The sequence below is a fragment of the Chanos chanos genome, chromosome 10 (genome assembly GCF_902362185.1).
Source record: "Chanos chanos chromosome 10, fChaCha1.1, whole genome shotgun sequence".
NCBI lineage: Eukaryota > Metazoa > Chordata > Actinopteri > Gonorynchiformes > Chanidae > Chanos > Chanos chanos.
The window spans coordinates 29,930,569-29,948,981 of record NC_044504.1 but is presented as its reverse complement, the minus strand read 5'-3'; the positions used below and the strand labels follow the sequence as shown (position 1 = coordinate 29,948,981).

Below are 18,413 nucleotides of genomic sequence, written 5' to 3'. Positions count from 1 at the left end.
ATGGGAAATGATACTTTTCAATTGCATATTAAAAAAAAAAAAGGGCTGCACAGGCTTTATTTTTGCTTCACTTTCTGTAGGTTTCTGTCTGACAATGACATTACCCTGATTTCAATGATACAAGTGTTTACGGAATGACCGCACATTACAACCAAACTCATACTCTGATACTTGTCTTATATTTACACGAAGTGTTACAGGACTGGGATATCAGCTCATCACAATCTGATGATGAAAACAAGAACTTACCAGGGATATAGCTATACTATTTGTTGTCAGTCACTTAGATGTATGTATCTCTATCTGTGTAAAAGAAATTGTAAACAGGAGTCTAAAGCACTCCTAACAGATAAATATTATAATGTTGCCATTTTAGGACAAAAGATAATGTTTACGGTTTGATGACTCAAATGAATTACATTAACTTGTCGCAGGACTACCAACGATTTGATCCACAAATCGATGTTTATAGTAAAGTTGCGCGAAATTGCGTAGATCATCAACTTCAGTACTTTCGAACACATCTCCCGCAATAGTGACGTTAGCATTTAGCTTCTTCGGTGTGCGCATGCGTAACATCAGCAGCAGGAAGCCAGGGGCAGGTTGGTACCGTGTCAAATGACTGAGTAGATACAGGTAAATTGCACTTTCAGTGTAGTTTTTGACAAAATCACAGTAACGCTTACCGATACCAGCTGTACGCAGTGTTCTGATGTAAACCTCGATCTCTGCCTTTTATCGATGGTCGAAACTGTGTAATCTATACAGCATTTACCCAATGTGACGCTGCATTGTTGTCGATGCAGTCTGCTATTGTCAGTGCAGTGTTAATCATTTTCTCTCTCAAGAAGTCTTTGGTGCTTGCATTTTTCTTGACTGTTCCCTCTGATCTAGCCAGCGATTAATTGTATTTTATATAAGGGCTACTGGTTTTGTTATAGTAGAAAAAGTACGTGGTATGTCTACTGCTTAAGGGTGACCAACTTAATAAGTTAACTAAACAATGCAACTGTTCAGTCCCGCAAATATGTGTACCTGGGTGCATAACAGACAGCTGACAAAGTCACAGCTGTAAAAGCCGAGAATGAATTCGCTAATTTTGTTTGTTACTTGTTACTGCCTGACCGTGAGACTATGTCCTAGGCTCAGCAGACTCCATGAACAGGCCAATCAAAGTCCACTTTTTGGACAGCTGTCCGGGAAGTCAAAAACTTCACGTACGCTATCAGTGTCCCGAACTTTGCGAACTATGGTTTGAACAATCCTATTAACCGCAAGATTTCCCCTAGAGCTCTCCTAACAAAAGATCACACAAGGTCAACTTTGCTTTCTGTTACCAAGCAGTAGGTAATTAAGTGGAAGGAAGATGTTGGAATTCTTTTTAATTTAGAATGACTGTTAAGATGAAAAACAAACAAACAATTAAAAAACAAAACAAAACAAACAAAAAACTCCAGGGAGGTATTCCAGAAAGCAGGTTTAGTGAAAAACTGAGTTAGTTAACTCAGAACAAGTAGTAAACCTCCTAATGGAAGAGCCTCATGGCTTTGTTTTGCTAGGAGAATGAAGCCGTAGGACTGCTCTATTAGGAGGTTTATTACTCCCTCTGAGTTGACTAACTCAGAGTTTTCACTAAACCCTCTTTCTGGAATAGCCCCCAGTTGTTTCATTGTTACCATAACATTGTTCGAAGCCTGAATGTATGCACTACTGTTCTTAACTGCTTTTAATCAGGTTACATCCTTAAGTGTGCTTTGTTCATTCACATTTTTAGTTTACGTTTGATTAAAGAGAAACTTTGTAAGATTTAGGTAAAATGTCTGTGCTTGTTGACTCTTATCTGAACCTTTTGTTTATTTGGTAAACATTTCCTACCAGCCATAATTATAGCTAATTCAGTTTGTTAAGAGAAGAGGTCTTTGGTCTGTCTTGTCTGCACTTTCTGCTTGAGACACGTGTTTCTTATTTGACCAGAAACCAAGAGTCCTTAAATAGCCTCAGACAGGCATACCAAGACTCTTAATGAGAGAGATCTTTTGAATGAGAAGAAGGAGTTAGAGTGGTATGCTGATCCAGAGCTCAGGTAATGACCAGAGTCAGAGTCGTGGTCGTGGTCGTTGAGTCGGATTATTGGGTTACTGGAGTCAAGAGTCGGTCAAAATGTACCGACTCCGACTAAATGTACTGTATATGCTGGTGTATAAATCGATCTGGCGTATAGATCGACCCCCAAAAATTAGAGGTCTAATATAGGTTTATGCCTATATTTGCCGATTCCCCAAAATAATATTCAGCCTTTGGGCCTAGGCTAGGCCTGTGGACTCGTAGGCCTACGCTCATGATTTGGACCTAGGTTAGGCAGCAGAAGTCAACAAGTAATCCCGTTTCATATAAAATTGTAAATGTTGTTTGTAAATTCTGGATTTGGACTTCTGTTTCTTTAAACATTTTGTAAGGATAAAATTTTCAATATTTTACAATGTAATTTTAATTTCATTTAATGTAATCTTTCATGTTCCATTCACTTAAATTTTATATTCAAACAGTGCTTTAATCTGGAAAAGGAAGGGTCATGTGCATAACTGAGTTCAATCTTTAAGTGTTCAATTTTTTTTTAGCTTTAACTTTGAAATCCTTGTAGTAGGATCTACTTCAGATTTCTGAACTGGTAAAGAAAGATGTTCCTGATTTTCTTTAGCATTTTTTTTTAGTTTATTTCTTTAATATCCTTTTACCTTATAACCTTTTGATAAAAATATAGCCTCTTTTTTAAATTTTATAAGTTTTATGTTTAATATTGCTCAACGTTTGTAACTTCTCTATTAAATAGTATAAAAAAGCCACAACGTCATAGCTATAGCCTTTCAACCCAAACTTTAACAGGTTAGGGTGCTAAAAAGTAGCCTGATGGCAGTGATTAAATGCCTTGTGTTTTGTGTACTTTGAGTCAATATAGGAGATATAATTAGTCTAATTACAAATAGAGGAGTCGGAGTCAGTGTCGGTGGTACCATAAATTGCAGAGGTGGAGTCAGAGTCGAAAGTTTTGTGGACCGACTCCCCAGCCCTGGTAATGACCGCGAGGGAACGAGGCTAGACAGGAAAAATTCACTGCGCTTTTGGCCGTCTGATTTACTTTGATGTTGCTGAAAAAATGAATCTGCCCAAATATTTGTTTTAAAAAGTTTCACTATTACTCAGGACAAAATCACAGGTCCGCTTTGTTCCTTCAACGACGGTGACTCATCAGTGTTATGTAATTCATGTAATCTTTGATTTATGTCTCCTCAGTGGGCCTGCCTGTCCTCCCTTGGCTTCCAGAAGCAGCCCCACTTCTTCTCCACCATGGCTCCGTCCTCCCTCTCCTCCTGCTTCTGCTGCTGCCCACGTGCTTGGCGCTGCTCCAGGTCCTCAGCCTACACTCTGGTTCTCGGCCTGGGCTTCGTCTCCCTGGGGACTAGCCGCATCCTTCTGCTCAAGTTTTCAGCCAATGAAGGTGCCAGTGTTTCTCTGCCTTGTAAAATCTTACATTACTGTCATATGTTGAATCATAGTGGATCGAAACGGATAAAATATACGCTAGACATTAACGCGTGTATGTTTTAGATCATTCCAAAGGCTAATGGCACTCAGTTAGTTATACCAAGCAATAGACATAGCCGCCGTAAGGCAGTATACAAAGGATTATGATTCTGAAAGATGACGTGTATACTGATGTCTTATTTGATTGCCCCTTTCAGAAAACAAATATGACTTTCTCCCAGCCTCTGTAAACTTAATGGCAGAGGCCATCAAACTGGTCTTTTGTTTGGTGATGGCAGTACGAGTCATCATTCGTGGTAAGCAGTCTGTCGCACTTTTGAAACTTCCCTTCTACATTTGTTTAAACAGTGTCCACCACGGTTTATTCCCTTTGTGATAATTAGTCTTAAAATACTTGCCATGGTCTAAAATCAACTTTTTATTCATTAATCTTTGTGTGAACCTTTTTAAACAGCTCAGAGGTGATCTTTGATGCCTGTTATCTCACAGTGACCTCACTGTGCCATGTTCAAACATTACAAAACTTCACGTCCTGTTTCTTTCTGTTCTGTGAAATCTGTAATGAAAACAGCGTAGCTACTGTGTGCTCTGAAACATAAATAATTTTTTTTTCTACACAATTTTTCTTCCAGAGGGTCGATCATGCAAAGAGTTAGGATGCTCTTCCAGGGCTTCATTCTTCGCCTACATGAAGTGGTCTGTTCCAGCATTCCTTTATTTCCTTGACAACCTCATCATTTTCTATGTGATGGCCTACCTACAACCAGTAAGCACGATCCAAAAGAGTTTTTAGTGTTGATCAGTGCTGCAGTCCTCTGCTGCTGTCAAAATGCACAAAAAAACTAAATTAATCACATGCACAAACACCATTTAAACCCTTTGCCACTGAATCCATAATCAAAGTAGAGAAATATTGTGACAGCTGAAAGTGCCAGATGAATCATATTTTTCCACTTGTTGATTACATGTCTGACATCTCTCACAGGCCATGGCAGTGCTGTTCTCTAATGTCGTCATTCTCACCACAGCCATTCTCTTCAGAGTCGTACTGAAGTAAGTGGTCAAATCACATTCGGGAACTTGAGGGGGAATAAGTCGACATACACCGATGTGTTCTAATTTCAATGTGCCATACTCTGCAGGAGACGTTTGTCCTGGGTGCAATGGGCTTCCCTGGTGATTCTGTTTTTAGCCATCGTGGCTCTGACCCATGGCACTGGAGGCAACCAGCATGCCATAGCTGTGCATGGCCTTCACCCCACCCACCTTTCCACTCCCTCCAATGGCTGCCTTTCCTATAATCGTCTGGAGGCGGAGCACCGTAACCATACCGGCTCTAGCTGGACAGAGGGACTGCAGAATGAGCTGTTAAACAGCCAGCTCATTCGCAAGCTCAACAGCTTTGGGCTGGGCTATGTGCTGCTGCTGCTTCAGTGTTTTACCTCCGCTCTAGCTAACATCTACAATGAGAAGATCCTCAAAGAAGGCGAACAGCTGACGGAGAGCATCTTCGTCCAGAACAGCAAGCTTTACGTTTTTGGCTTGATCTTCAACGGCCTCACGCTGCTCCTGCACGAGGATTACCGTGCGCTCACGCTGCACTGCGGCCTGCTGTATGGTCACAACATCTTCTCCATCATCCTCGTCTTCATCACCGCTGCCCTCGGTCTCTCGGTAGCATTCATCCTCAAATTTCGCGACAACATGTTTCACGTGCTGACCGGCCAGATCACGACAGTCATCGTGACTACGATTTCGCTTTTCCTGTTTGACTTCCGTCCATCACTGGACTTCTTTCTGCAGGCTCCTGTGGTCTTGCTTTCCATCTTTATCTATCACAGCAGCCGTCTGAAGGACCCTGAATATGCCCTGCAGCAGGAGCGACTGAGGGTCATCAATGGGGAGGTGTTTGAGCGGTCAAGAGGGGTAAGGAGCACTCTCACATAGCAGAGAGAAACAACTACTGATAGCTGTTAGCTGCCTGGGAGAGCTTCTGCTAAAACGATAATTATGACTTCAGAATGTCCAAATTGTTCAGTGTGATGAATTTCAGTGAAACATTTCTTAAATGTACAGTGTTTACATCATTCATTTTCAGCTTAATTTTTGAAGTTTGCAGATACAGACTTGTGTACTCACACACACACACACACACACACACACACACAGAGCCAAAGAACAGATATGGTTCTTGTTTCTTGGCAAACCATAATCAGATTTTAAAAGGTTAGAGAGAAACCTTATTTCTTCTAATGAAAACACCATTCAGATCCTACCATGGATAATCATGTTATTTAGATGAAATGTAATATAGGAGAAAGTCAGTTAGCAATTTGGCACAACTTTTCAGTGAGGGCTTTGTGCTGTCACACATGAGGAAGAGTTTTCAACACTTCCTCCAGGTGGTTGTGAAATGCTAAAAATTGAAGGGGAGCAGTGTTTCTTTTTTTTCATTTAAGCAAATGGTGCGTTTTTCACCTACTGAAAGACGGTCAGTCCAGGACGCTTAATTATTGTATCGTACTAAATAGATGTTTGTTTGTATCACCTACACCAGAGATATGCAGATGTCCTTTGATGCGCACTTGTCTACGTGAAACAGAAAACCTTCATATTAGAATTACAGTGGACGAACAGAATGTTTGCTTCTTGTATCTCATAGTATTCTTTTACCGTACGTATAAAATATAGGTAACTGTTGACCTCTTTGGGATTTTTTTTTTTTTTCTGTTTTAGGACGGAGAGGAGCTGGAAAGGCTAACTAAGGCTACCACAGAGAGTGACACAGAAGAGGAGTCTCTTTAGCTGTCATTACAGCATCATGAACTTCTTTCATTCTAATTGTCTGTAACTGCTGTCCAGCTGAGTGCAGCTATCATGTGCATCATGCTGAATGTGCCTGTATATACTATGCTGTAAAGAATCTTAATGATACGGTTTGAGCACTACTATCATGTGGTTTTCAAGATAGGTGAGAGTGCGAGCGCTGAGTTGTTTGGTTTTGAAGACATGCCGTTCTCTTCTCCAAAGAAGTGAGGCCTAAGTAAGAAAATATCATAGTTTAATTTCTTGTATGGGTTGAGGGGATCAAGTTAGAGAAAATGGATTGATGATTAAGTTCTTCACAATATGTTTGGTTTACCTGATAAGGGATACGTGTATTGACCAGGTAAGCAGCTCAAAGAAAGAGTTTTATTACATATCGAACATTACCTTTTTGCCATGGGATCCAGTTGCCTCCATTGAGTACTGTGGTTTACATAATCCTGTTACATAAGTCTAATATATAAAGTGCCATGGTTCTTTGATGTTATGAGTCAAATTCACTTTTGTGGTATTGTTATATGTCTCTCATTGCGTCAAATTAAAACATCTCCACTAAGCTAATAAATTAGTGAGTGTCAGTTTACTCTTTTTGAAATATCTGTCAACACGGATTATTGACAGTGCATTCTAGTTTTCGATGTTGGCATTATACTGCTAGAAGTATTGGGTGGTTGGCCCCTTTCTTATGCGGTTAGTCTTTAGTCTGGAAAATCGAAGTTTGTGTGATGGTTCAGTAGCCCTTGCAAAACTCAGACTCACCAGTGGGAGGAGATAGAACAAAGAAAACATTACTTGAAATGCTAAGTAAGCATTCACTGTACTACTGTAACACAGGGGTCTCGATATAAGAGATCTCACAAGTAGTAGTAAAGAATTTTTAAATAATGTCAGTCTTTTGGCTTTGCCACCTGCTTACTACTATTTACAATGAAAAATACTGGACAGAGTATTTTAACACATGATTTCTGTACAGCAATCAGTATAGAACCAGGGAAAGTAAAACAATATATAGCTGAATGAATGTAAGATTTCCAGTTCCTTGTGACAGGGAACATAATTCTATACAGTTTAAAGCTAACTGAATATGAAAAGACATCTAGGGCTTCTAAATTTTTTTAACCCTCTTTTGCAAGTCAGAAACAATTAGTAATAACTCCAAATTTTTATTGGTGTTTTAACATCGCTATTTATATATCATATATAAAGTTATATGTTGAAACAGAGCTCTTTACAATAGAGTTATAATAAAAAAATAGTCCCACCAAGAGAAAGCTGGCAGTGATCCACAAAAATGATCAAGTAAAACAAACACCCAATAAATACAGAGCTTTCTTTTCAAGACTTATCTACAAAAGACACATCCATACAAATACAACAATATACGTCCTAAGAAAGGAACAGCACACAAGCCTATAGGAAAAGTGAGCTTGTTTAGACTTTTAAATGGTTAATGTGAAAACGGTCGAAATGAAAAGAAAGACGGTACTGAGCCTGTCGCACCAAAGCCCTGACCAAATCAATTAAAAAAAAAAAAAAAAATACCACTCTTTAAAACCATCATAAGTTACCCCCACACGCTTTAATAACCATATCCTTGGTGATAGCCTTCCTGATAACCGTCATGGTAGCCATGGTGGTAACCATAGCCACCATATTCGTCCTCAGGGCATCGCATACCGAGAGACTGCTGGATGGCCATCTCCTGCCGGCGCAGCTGCATTGAGTCAATCAGGTCATAGATGATGGCCATAGACCACATGGGAGAGGGGTACCAGGATTTCACGTTACCATCTTTTCCCACCAGCAACATGGAGAAATACTCTGGACTGATCTGGAAGTAGTTCCTGATGTCCTTCACGAGAGTGGCAGACAGACCCTCCCGTTCCACCGTGGCACTGCCTACAGTGGAGGTAAAGGTGAGGTAAGTCAGTGAGGAAATGAATGAGACAAAAGAGCTTTAAGTCTGTCATCTCTAACACTTAGACAGGTTCAAACCAGGCAAGGAGGAATATGTTCTCTGACAGCTGGCCGTGCCTTGAAGGAGATTTATTTGATGGTTGGCATGCACTTCAGTAAGTACATACAGTATGTTCAAAATGTTCTTTTTTTTTTTATTAATGAAAGGTTTGTCCAGATTTCATATGAAGCAAATTCTGTCACTGGTTCAGAGGGATGCCTGTCAGCATTCTCGGTACCACTTCTAAAGAAATGAATCACTTGTTTCAGTGTGAATGTATGGGAAGGGCCAGGCCTCAGACTTGCTGATGCAGCTTCTGAAAACAGATGAGAGCCTCACTTCTCACGCACTGACAGCTGCACAAGCACACAAGGAACATCCGCCGTTTATACAACGCCGCAAAATGTAAACTTTTTCTCTTTTCATTTCTGTCCATCAAAATATTATTCCTGTGTGATCCACCCCTTCTACCCCCCTCCCCCTCCCCCACCTCTGAGCCAGTGTTTCCAGAGAAGGGGTTGGGGAGGGGTGAGACTGTGTTGTGAGTGCCAGTCTACCTGATGGGGAGGGGTGAGACTGTGTTGTGAGTGCCAGTCTACCTGATGTGGCTGTGAGTAACAGCTGTGCCACACCGTTCATCATCTACAGTGCTGACCATCAGCACCGTGGCATGCAGGTGTGTTCCCTGCCTGCCTGCCTCATTTTTCATAAAAGTATACAACATTCATAATATATATTCGTTTTTATTGTAAAACAGCAAATACGGTTTTGATCTCTTAATAAACCACATACTGGTTGGAGGTTTATCCATGTCAAGTCTTGTTCCATTATTATTTAAATAACACATAGAAGCTTAAGAAAGGTCAGTTGACAGTTGACTAAAAGATATTGAAAAAAATAATCTATGAAGAGCTCATGAGCCCACCTTCAATAACCCTCACACTTAGACTGCAGTCTTAGACCGAATCATATAAATCCTAATCACGTGGATGCCTAGAAACCTCCAGAACTACCACTTCAACCACATTCAAGCATGTTTCTCTGACCAGGCAGGTGTTTACTATGAGCATCTAAACAACACAAGTCTTACCATTAATGGGATAAAGCTCCAGTACTCCACCCATGTCCACTGGCTCCGTCCCCACCAGCTTCAACACGGAGATGTGCCGAAGGCCTTGAAACAGAAACAGTTCATTTTACAAAACAAGAAACTCAGTGCATCAGAGACAGGAAAAAAAACAACACTGCTTTTCAATAACATCCCTATTACCATGCGTGCTGTTTCTTATTAGAAGACCTCTTGTGTTTGGGTGACTGTAATGCATAGGGAATGTGGACTGCATGTTACCCTAAAGGAGAGAACTGCTTCTCATCAAAACACACAGCAGGACTTGATGAAGACATTTTAGTTTTAAGTCAGTGCCAAATACCAAGTTCTTGCTTTGAATAATCAAAGCAATCCCAACGAAGAGGAAAGTAAGCATTTGTGATGCATTGTAGTTTCTAGAAACCATTCAAAACTTGGTACTGATTTGGATGTTGAAACCACTCATGAAACCGCACTCATCGGTATTTGACCACAGTAGTGGTTTTGGTGCATGAAATAAAATAAAAACGAAATTTCCAGAAATGTAACTTTATCTGTTTGTCGATCTTTTTCTTTGGACACACTCCATCGTGACTCTATTCTCAGATTCACTGTGCTCTCACTGATAAATCCAAACTCGCGGAAACCTGCGCCGAAGTTTAAACGGGAACATCCCGTTTGCGTGTGTGTGTGCATTCTTTTGGAACCAGGCCCCTTGACCAAGAACAGCGGAGCCTGAGCATTGGCAGCACCAAGGACGACCACACAAGCTAGGGTAGCACTCATCTGAAAGGGTGTGGAATTTGCAAGCAAAAACAGGATCCAAGCACTCCCATAAAAAATGCTGAAAGGCCCAACACATCATCCAACTTCAGCAGATGTGCACTGTATATCAGTCATAATTACAGAGCCACATTTCATTTATGCGTTTTGGACTGATTGATAATAATGCTTGAGTTATGGATTGTGAGGATTACTGGAACATGAGGCAAATTGGCCCACTGACACCGCTGTTCTCTGTACGTGGTCTGGGACTCTGCTCAGGTCGAGATCCTTAGCAGCACTGTCATCTGGGATGTGTGTAGTGTATGTAATTAAGAAATACGTTAGAATTAATTTTGATAAGTCCAAAAAACTTTAGAAATAACAAAAGCAGAATTCAAGTTGTCACACAGTGTAATGTACAAGCACTGGATACAACTGAATTACTGTAACAATGGTCTGGTTTCAATCATCCATGACTGACAAGTGAATATCAGTGTTAGCTTTTTTTTTTCATCGCATTCCAGGTTTACGAGCTTGGCAGACTTTATTATAACAAAAATACCATATGTACAAGCCCAGAGCAAAGTTAAGGTCAAGCCCTCCTCTTAGTCCAATGCAGTTCAAAGACCTGCAGCTGAAGAGCAGCAGAATTTATGGATGCGGAAAGGATTTTAGAAAGAACTTTTCACATTTTGTGAGTCTACTCTCATGCCTTTAAAACATGTCTCTTTATGGGTTTTATAATAAAACAAACAATATTGTTTAAGGATTTAACATCAAAATAAATTTGTTAGCTTTGTAAAATGAATTATTTGAGTTTATCATCTAGATAAAGCAAAATATTTAGGCTGGTAAATGTGCATTTCTCAGGATTTGACACACCTGTTTATATGCTGCATATGCAGTATTCAGGGTAGACATGTTGCCTTTGCTGGTCTTTGGGTCGGTAATTGATAGGTCTTATTTGTGGAGTACACTCACCCAGGTTACATGCCTGACTGCTGAGGGCATAGAGCTGCTGCTGATAGGCCCACTCTTCATCATTTGGGGCAGATATGACAAACAACCTGCGCCTCCAGCGAAACCTAGAATTAGAGGAACAAAAAGAACTCACAGATAATTACTCCTAGGCTATAAATATACCTAAAGTGTCCTCGCCTGCTCTGTAACGCTTATTAAACAATAAAAACTAATACTCAGCTAAACTTCCAAGACATCAAAACAACTCTGCAGTTCAATGGTATCAGCGACGTTTTTGAAATTTACGAGAATGATGTATATTATTGATTTCAGTGCAGTTACAGATGGGCGTTTTCCTTGGAAGGTGTTTCATGGTAAAATCAAAGGAGGAGCTGTGTATGAGTTTTAAAAAGCATTTTAATCACATCCAAATAATTTGCAGGAATTAGAAATGTATAAATAATGATGATAATAACAACAACAACAACAATAATAATAATAATAAAAATAAAAAAAACTCTACTGGGCATGTCTTTGTACATTCTGCGATAAATATTTCCAAAAGATATTTTTCTTTACAGTTACCTGGACAGGAAGTTCTCCAAAGATCTTGGCTTGTCTTCTTTCCTACACACTACTCCATCTCGTTTCTGCTGCTCCATCTCTCTGATGCGAGAGGCAAATGTGTCGAGGAAGTCAAACACGGCTTTCATAGCAATGGGCACTTCATAGTATTGCTGCACACAGACACGACACACAAAGAGTAAATATCAGCTATGCTGAATGTATTCACTTGTTTTGTTTTGTTTTTTTGTTTTTTTTACTCAGAGCTAATTCCCACATTGCGTTTTGGTGATTTTAAAAAAACGAAGCCAAATCTTACATTATGTAACTTGGCAAACGATATGCTGACAACACTCATGAGAATTCTCCGAATTTTTTCCCGCAGACCACAAGAAACATGGTGTTCAAATACAAATCAAATTCAAAACAACAAACAGTGTTGGTGTTCTACTGATTCAGAACTAATGTCGGTTCAGGCACTCCTAATCCTCTTCTGTATACTTTCAACCAAATACCAAACTGCCCAGAGACCAGCTCTGAGAATAACCTTTCTCTGATATTGTGATGGGCGTGTTGGTTGGATTAGCTGAGACTGTCTGACTGCTTGCTTGTTCCTGTGGATTTTTAATAGACTTTACATCCTATCCCTGGCCAGGCCCAGCGTGCACAGTGGCCTCTTTGTTTACATCAGCTGTCTGCAAACAGTCTCTTGCTCTACCCTTGAACACATAACGTTTTTACGGAGCATGGCTGAAGAGAAAGCCCAGCCACTGTGAAAACCAAGTGTAACACACTGGAAAATGAAGTGACTCACTCCACACTGTTAAGGTCACAGGCATCCAGTTGGAGCTACAGAATAATATTCCTTTTCATTTAAATCTAGGATCCCAAAACTCTGTGAATGTCCACTTCTTTTTGGTCAAAAAACTGTGTGGATATTGAGTATGTGAATTTTTCCCTCATATATAACTTGACATACTTGCGACAGTGTCAAAAGGACACTATATCATGTATGTTACTACATTTCGTGTTTAAACTGGTTTTGACAAAACTCATTATTATAAAAATGACAGACCACTCTCAATAGCCACACTACCATGTCATTTGTATCATAACTCAAACAATGGCATGTGTCATGACTAGGCCTGCTGCTTGACATTAGTGGTTTTGAAGAGACACAATAGTGTTTATTATAAAAGGTATTTGACAAGGTTAATGGTGCTGTCATTAACATGTCATTCAGATTATGTTAAATTACCTCTCACCTTCACTTTCATGTCAAAGTCAGTCAACACCATGAAGAAATCATTGTAGGTCATTCCAAACTCCTTCCTTAGTTCAGTAATGAGGTCCTGATTCACCAGGTCTTCCTGCCTCAAGCCTTTCATTGGCCTGTCGTTCTCTGCAAACAGAGACACATCTGAGTCCTCAAAGCCAACAGAGCTAGGCAAAGAGATAATAAACACTAGCTTACAATGAGACCATGCTCTAACCACTTGGTTTTGTTTGCTTGCTTGTTGTTTTTGGTTTCCTGAGTTCATTTTTGACCTGGATATTTGTCTCATCTGTCTGCTCCCGGGTGTGTTTCTAAAGGCCCTGGGGAGCCGTGTTATCTGGCCACCCCTTTCCTGGTCTGGCTCATGGAAATTCACCAGATACGCTGTGTTTGAGACTGATGTCCTGGCCCCATTGGGATGGCTGCTCTGTCTGTTTATTCTACTTGCCTGGCTTCCTCTCCTCTAAAGACAGATAAAAATGCAACCACTCATGTGAAAGACCCTCTCATCTCACTTGAGACAAGATGAGTGTGCAAGACAGGAGCAGAAGACGCAGCCAAACCAAAGTGTTTGTCTTTCCCTCCACAAAATTCAAAGAATTTCTCACTCCAATTTCCAGCGGCCATTAAAATATACCATCTCAGTATCATTTCTGTTGTCTTACTTTTAACCTGATGTCGCTCTTAGTTAAATGCTAATAATAATACCTATAAATACAAAGTTCAGAACAAGGGCCAGAAATAAAGTGAAACCACAATTAGGTGACAGTACTAATGTTGTCCATTTATACTGATGCTTTGTGATTACAAAAGCCAGCATCAAAAATATAAGTTTTACCAAATTTTAAATCAACTTCTTGATCTTCTTTAATTTGTGTTCTACATGCCCTAAATGTTTTTTCCTTTACTGCAATGTTTTTTTTTTCCTTCGCTGGTTGCTGGGAGAGGCTCTGTTTTTCCTTTGAACAAAGTTTCCTTTGAACAAATCTAAGTACTGCCAGACTGTATCAATTTAAAACAGTTGCTTCAAAATTACATCTCAAGAACTATAAAGCACAACAGAAATGATGTTCATTCTGTTCCAGTCTGGTGACATCATAGCACTTATAGAATACAAAAAATGAAAGAGTGTGCTTTACACTGCTGAGGCCCCCATTATAAAAGCTACTGTCCTGATGTAGCAGTGCACATAGCCAAAGACTGAAGCCTTTAATTGTGGTTACAGATCCAGGGTTCAGTCAGCCAGACATATCCTTTTCCAATTTCTCTGATGCCCCTGACTGTCTGTGGCAAATTGCTCTCGAATGGAAGCCTGGGAAGGTCCAGCACGTGCCAGAGAGAACACTGGAAAGGCCTCCCCCAGCAAGACCAGAGACACCACACTGTTCCCCATGAGGGCTGGTTTGTGTGTGGCGGGTGAGGTCATCCATATGCCTGGACCATGACCCCCTCTTTCCATCTTGTGCAATGAAACCATCTCTCACACACCAAAATGTGACTCGCACTGGGCCCCGTGAGTGTGTGGAAAAAAACAGTAACTGCAGTCTCGTTCAGATGCAGGCTTGGGAAGGGTGACATCATCTTAGAATATTCAAGTACATCCTCATCGCACTTTGCTGAGCACTGTATTACTGCTTGAGGTCTCAAATGTATTGATGTTTCTAACCTGGTACTAAATTATGCATGTAATTTCAACATGCAATTCATACTGTTCAACAGCGTCTCACCAGTCAGGGATTTTATCAGTAAATTACTGGAACATTGTTGCATTTCTATTCTTTTCATATATGTATCATGATAACATCTATGTCTAAAATACATTTGAAAAGCTCTCACTCATACAAACTACTGACCGCCCTCCAAAAATCTGTTTCCTCCTATCCCCTGTCACAGTGACAGCTATGGAAAAAGTTTCACGTGGACATCCCCTCATAAAAGCACATCCTACACATTGGTACATACACGCCCCAAAAACCACAGCATGCAAAGAGCTGAGTGTTGTTTTGGTGCTCTAGTCCTCTTGAGAGCCAGGCTATCAGCCAAGAGAGGAAGCAGATTCTTCACCATGTCTCAAAAAATTAACTTCAGCAATGTAAATGCCAAGGTAAACTCAACAATCCATCTCATCACTCATTGTTTTCCCCTACCTCCCCTCCACTGACAAAGCAGTATTCCCTGACTCTAAAACGTTTCAGTCATTCCATTCTCAAACCAAGCTTCAACGTCCCATGTCATGTGAGGTCATTGTCTGGAAAAGTACTGCTGTCTTCCCTTGCCAGTTGTCAGATAAAAGGGGCTTTCTGCTTAGGGTATCATGATAAATCTCTTAAGCTGTGACACAGTACAGAGGAGAAAGCACTAAAAATGTATTTCTTAAGCCCAGTTATATATTATCAAGAGCATTAGTCTTGAAAAGCTCCTGGAGAATAGGATGTTTTTGTATTTTGTAAATGTCTTTTCTATTTAGTGAATGTTACTGATGGCAAAGGTCCTTCAATAGTGGCCAGGGTTTACTATGGACAGTATGAATAGCTTAGACAGGTCCTCTTATTAAATGTGTTAAAATGTCCAAGCGTTGACACATTACAGGATTCCATCACAGTCTTGCATTGCGAGTGAGATGAAATGAACAAAAACAGATGGGATGGTAATAGGAGAAACATATGAGGAGGAGTTTAGTGATACAATCCATTTCAAGTGGTGTAAAAAGAACCATGGAATGCATAAACTGTAAAACTTTACTGCACTTACCAAGCTGGTAATGGTCGATTTTCATGGTGCTGTTTGTTAAACTGCCAAAGATGGTAATTATAGAGACTTTCCTGATAGCCATCTCACACACATGTTCAAGATACTCATCTCTCTGCTGGACATACATGCTGTTCTCCTCAGTTGGAGAGGTGATCAGCTAAAGTTGTGTATAATTTGAGACAGAAATGATTAGAAAAATTGAAAAAAAAAAAAAGGAAAATACAAATACATCCTGATGTAATGCATAATTAATCATGACATCTTATGAATTTACAACCTAAGCCATTACAACGGTACTTACTATAAGCCGCCTTCTGCCCTCAAAGTAGTCCAAGAAAGTTTCCAGAGTTCCTTTGGGCGGTGCTGGTTTCTTTGTAGGTTTGTGGTATTCCTCTTTCTCGTGGTTCTTTGAGAACTTCTTTCCATTCTTTTTATTGCCTTTCCCTTCCTTTAGCCTTCTATCTGCTTTGTCTTTCTTTATTGATTTTTCTGGCTTGTCCTTTTTCTTCCTTTTCTCTGACTTGTCCTGTTTGCCCTTACTTCTCTTTGTGGGAAAGACCTCTGCCACCTCTACTTCTTTTGCATCAGGGTAACTGTCTGTGGGTTTACCCAAACCGTATTTATCTTCATGGGCATTACTCAGCACTTTGCTACCATTTTTCCTCTTGGGTGGCTTAGCTTTGGTAGGCTTTATTTGAGTTGGCTGGACACTGTCCTGCTTGTGATTGTAGTCCTTTTTGTCTGTGCGATTATCTCTATATCGGCCACTGTGTGCCTTGGTGTAATAGTCTGAGGGGGTGGTAGGACTGGGGGTGGTTCTGACCTGTTGTCTGTTCCGACGGCCGTAATGGTGAGGCTCAGGGGTGATCCTAGGCACTGGGATCCAGTGTGGGGCTGTTGGGGCCTTTGTTGGCCTCAGAGTAGTGACAATAGTTGTGGGACGTGTGGTGGTTGTAGTTGCCCTGGTAGTTGTGGTCGGCTTTGTGGTCGTAGTGGGACGGGTAGTGGTGGTTGTAGTTGTAGGTCTGGTGGTTGTGGTGGTAGTTGTGGTGGTAGTAGTAGTAGACCTTGTTGTGGTGGTTGCAAGAGTGGTGGTGGACTGGGTAGGTCTGCGGATGGGCTTGCGCACCTCCTTTCTTTCTGGCCTCCCCTCAGTGGGAAGGTTCACCTGGGTCTCTGTGTTGTAGCTGCCCTCTACCACCTGACCCTCCACCCCAGCACCTCTGCATTTCTGAACAAAACCCTTCTGTCGAACCTTCTCCATCTTACGCATGGGTGTTTGGTCAATGACCTCATACATTGCCTCCAGTCTGACAGGGTAAGGGTAACGCTCCTCAACTTGAAGTGTTTTTTTTAGGAGCACCATCCCAAATTTACCCTTTTCAAGCTTGAGGAAGTTCATGAGCCTGGGAATGAGTGCCGTATCCAAGGGTTCCTCCATCACTTTGCCCTCATTGGTAATGCGGCGCACTTTCCCACCCTGCTCCCCCTCCTGGTGGAACATAACAATCTGATGTACATGACGATCAGCCAGTTCGCAGTAAACATCTGGCTTCAGTAGACTCATCATAAGTCGGTAGTAACCATCAGACTCATGGGGGGCTGAAATGACCAGCAATCTATTTTTCCCTGCGAAGGTGGCAAGTAAGTTAGGGGAACCTGCACCACTAGGCATGCGAGACACCCTTGCGCGAGCTCCAGGTGTCCCGTCATCCTGCACCATGCTGTGCTGGATCGGGACCCCGCCATGCACTGGTCTCCGCCGTGTCAGCAACCTCCGCGCTTGCTGAGTCCTACTTTCGTCTCCCTGCATGTCTTCACGTCGTCCTTTGATCTCTGCTAACGGAGGAGCGGTACGTATGCGACTGCCCTCCCTAGATAGAAAGCCGGGATGCCGCCTCGCTTTGTTTAGTCTGGCGCGTCGTAACGGCATCCGTCTGAGATTTGCCTGTTTGTCTGCAAGACCGCTCTCGACAGCACATTCTACCCATGTCAAAAAGCAGAGCAGCGCGAAACCAAGAATGTGTATTCTCATCTTTGGAACTTAAACGAGACACACTCCGAAAGCAAGAACAAAAATGCCAAAAAGCGACATAGAGTTGAAATTCTTTAAAGTTTGTTTAAAGGGAAAGAATAGTCTAGTTCGACTTAGACTAGTTTGATATTCCGCAGATGAGTTATATTAAAATATACGTTTCAAAACATATCCAAATAATTTTTGCAACAGAGTGTTAATTCCATTAAAATACTCAATGAGAGATTCCACTCAGGTTACCTGCTGTCACCCCCTTATTCGGAAGACATTTCTTCAACATCAAGTGCTTTTTCTTGCTGATTTACGTGGCATTGATCGAACTGATGGATTTCACCGTCAAGAATTGCTTTACAAATAGATTGTTCACATCACAGCTGCAACAGGCTATAGAAAAAATAAACTCCTCAGTCCATCTTCAGTATAGTCCTCAGTGGTGCTCAAGTCTTTAATGTGAACGAAAGAGCAGTCTAAAGCCCTTTGATCAGTATTCTCCGCTGTTCGGAGCGAGAGTCAAGACTGTCGCTGCATAGACTGTCCCTAAAACTGTAGGATGTAGGAAAAAGTGGAAAAAAGTGGCCGTGTGGAATCGCTTCCCTAGCCCGTAGTCTTATCACTGGCTGCTCTCCCAGTCGTGTCAAAAATAACTTCA

General features: G+C 41.1%; 2 protein-coding genes across 4 annotated transcripts; one reads left to right on the top strand and one right to left on the bottom strand.

Moving 5' to 3' along the window:
• The first annotated feature begins 580 nt into the window (after nt 1-580).
• slc35a5 (solute carrier family 35 member A5) lies at nt 581-6,897 on the top strand. Of its 3 annotated transcripts, XM_030786139.1 has the most exons (7): nt 581-636; nt 3,292-3,496; nt 3,741-3,839; nt 4,176-4,309; nt 4,529-4,596; nt 4,686-5,469; nt 6,280-6,897. In XM_030786139.1, exons 2-7 carry the CDS (start codon nt 3,346-3,348, stop codon nt 6,346-6,348), a joined length of 1,305 nt encoding a protein of 434 aa, XP_030641999.1. In that variant the 5' UTR covers nt 581-636; nt 3,292-3,345; the 3' UTR covers nt 6,349-6,897. The 3 variants fall into 3 exon arrangements, with proteins under 3 accessions (XP_030641999.1, XP_030641998.1, XP_030641997.1); XM_030786138.1 differs by lacking the exon at nt 581-636 and having other exon boundaries at nt 3,217-3,496; nt 3,741-3,836; XM_030786137.1 differs by lacking the exon at nt 581-636 and having other exon boundaries at nt 3,217-3,496.
• A 1,051-nt stretch (nt 6,898-7,948) lies between these two features.
• ccdc80 (coiled-coil domain containing 80) lies at nt 7,949-17,764 on the bottom strand. The gene is made up of 7 exons (XM_030787138.1): nt 16,031-17,764; nt 15,730-15,886; nt 12,968-13,104; nt 11,724-11,875; nt 11,160-11,263; nt 9,417-9,500; nt 7,949-8,268 (listed from the first exon to the last, which is right to left on the bottom strand). Exons 1-7 carry the CDS (start codon nt 17,762-17,764, stop codon nt 7,949-7,951), a joined length of 2,688 nt encoding a protein of 895 aa, XP_030642998.1.
• Between the last annotated feature and the right edge of the window lie 649 nt (nt 17,765-18,413).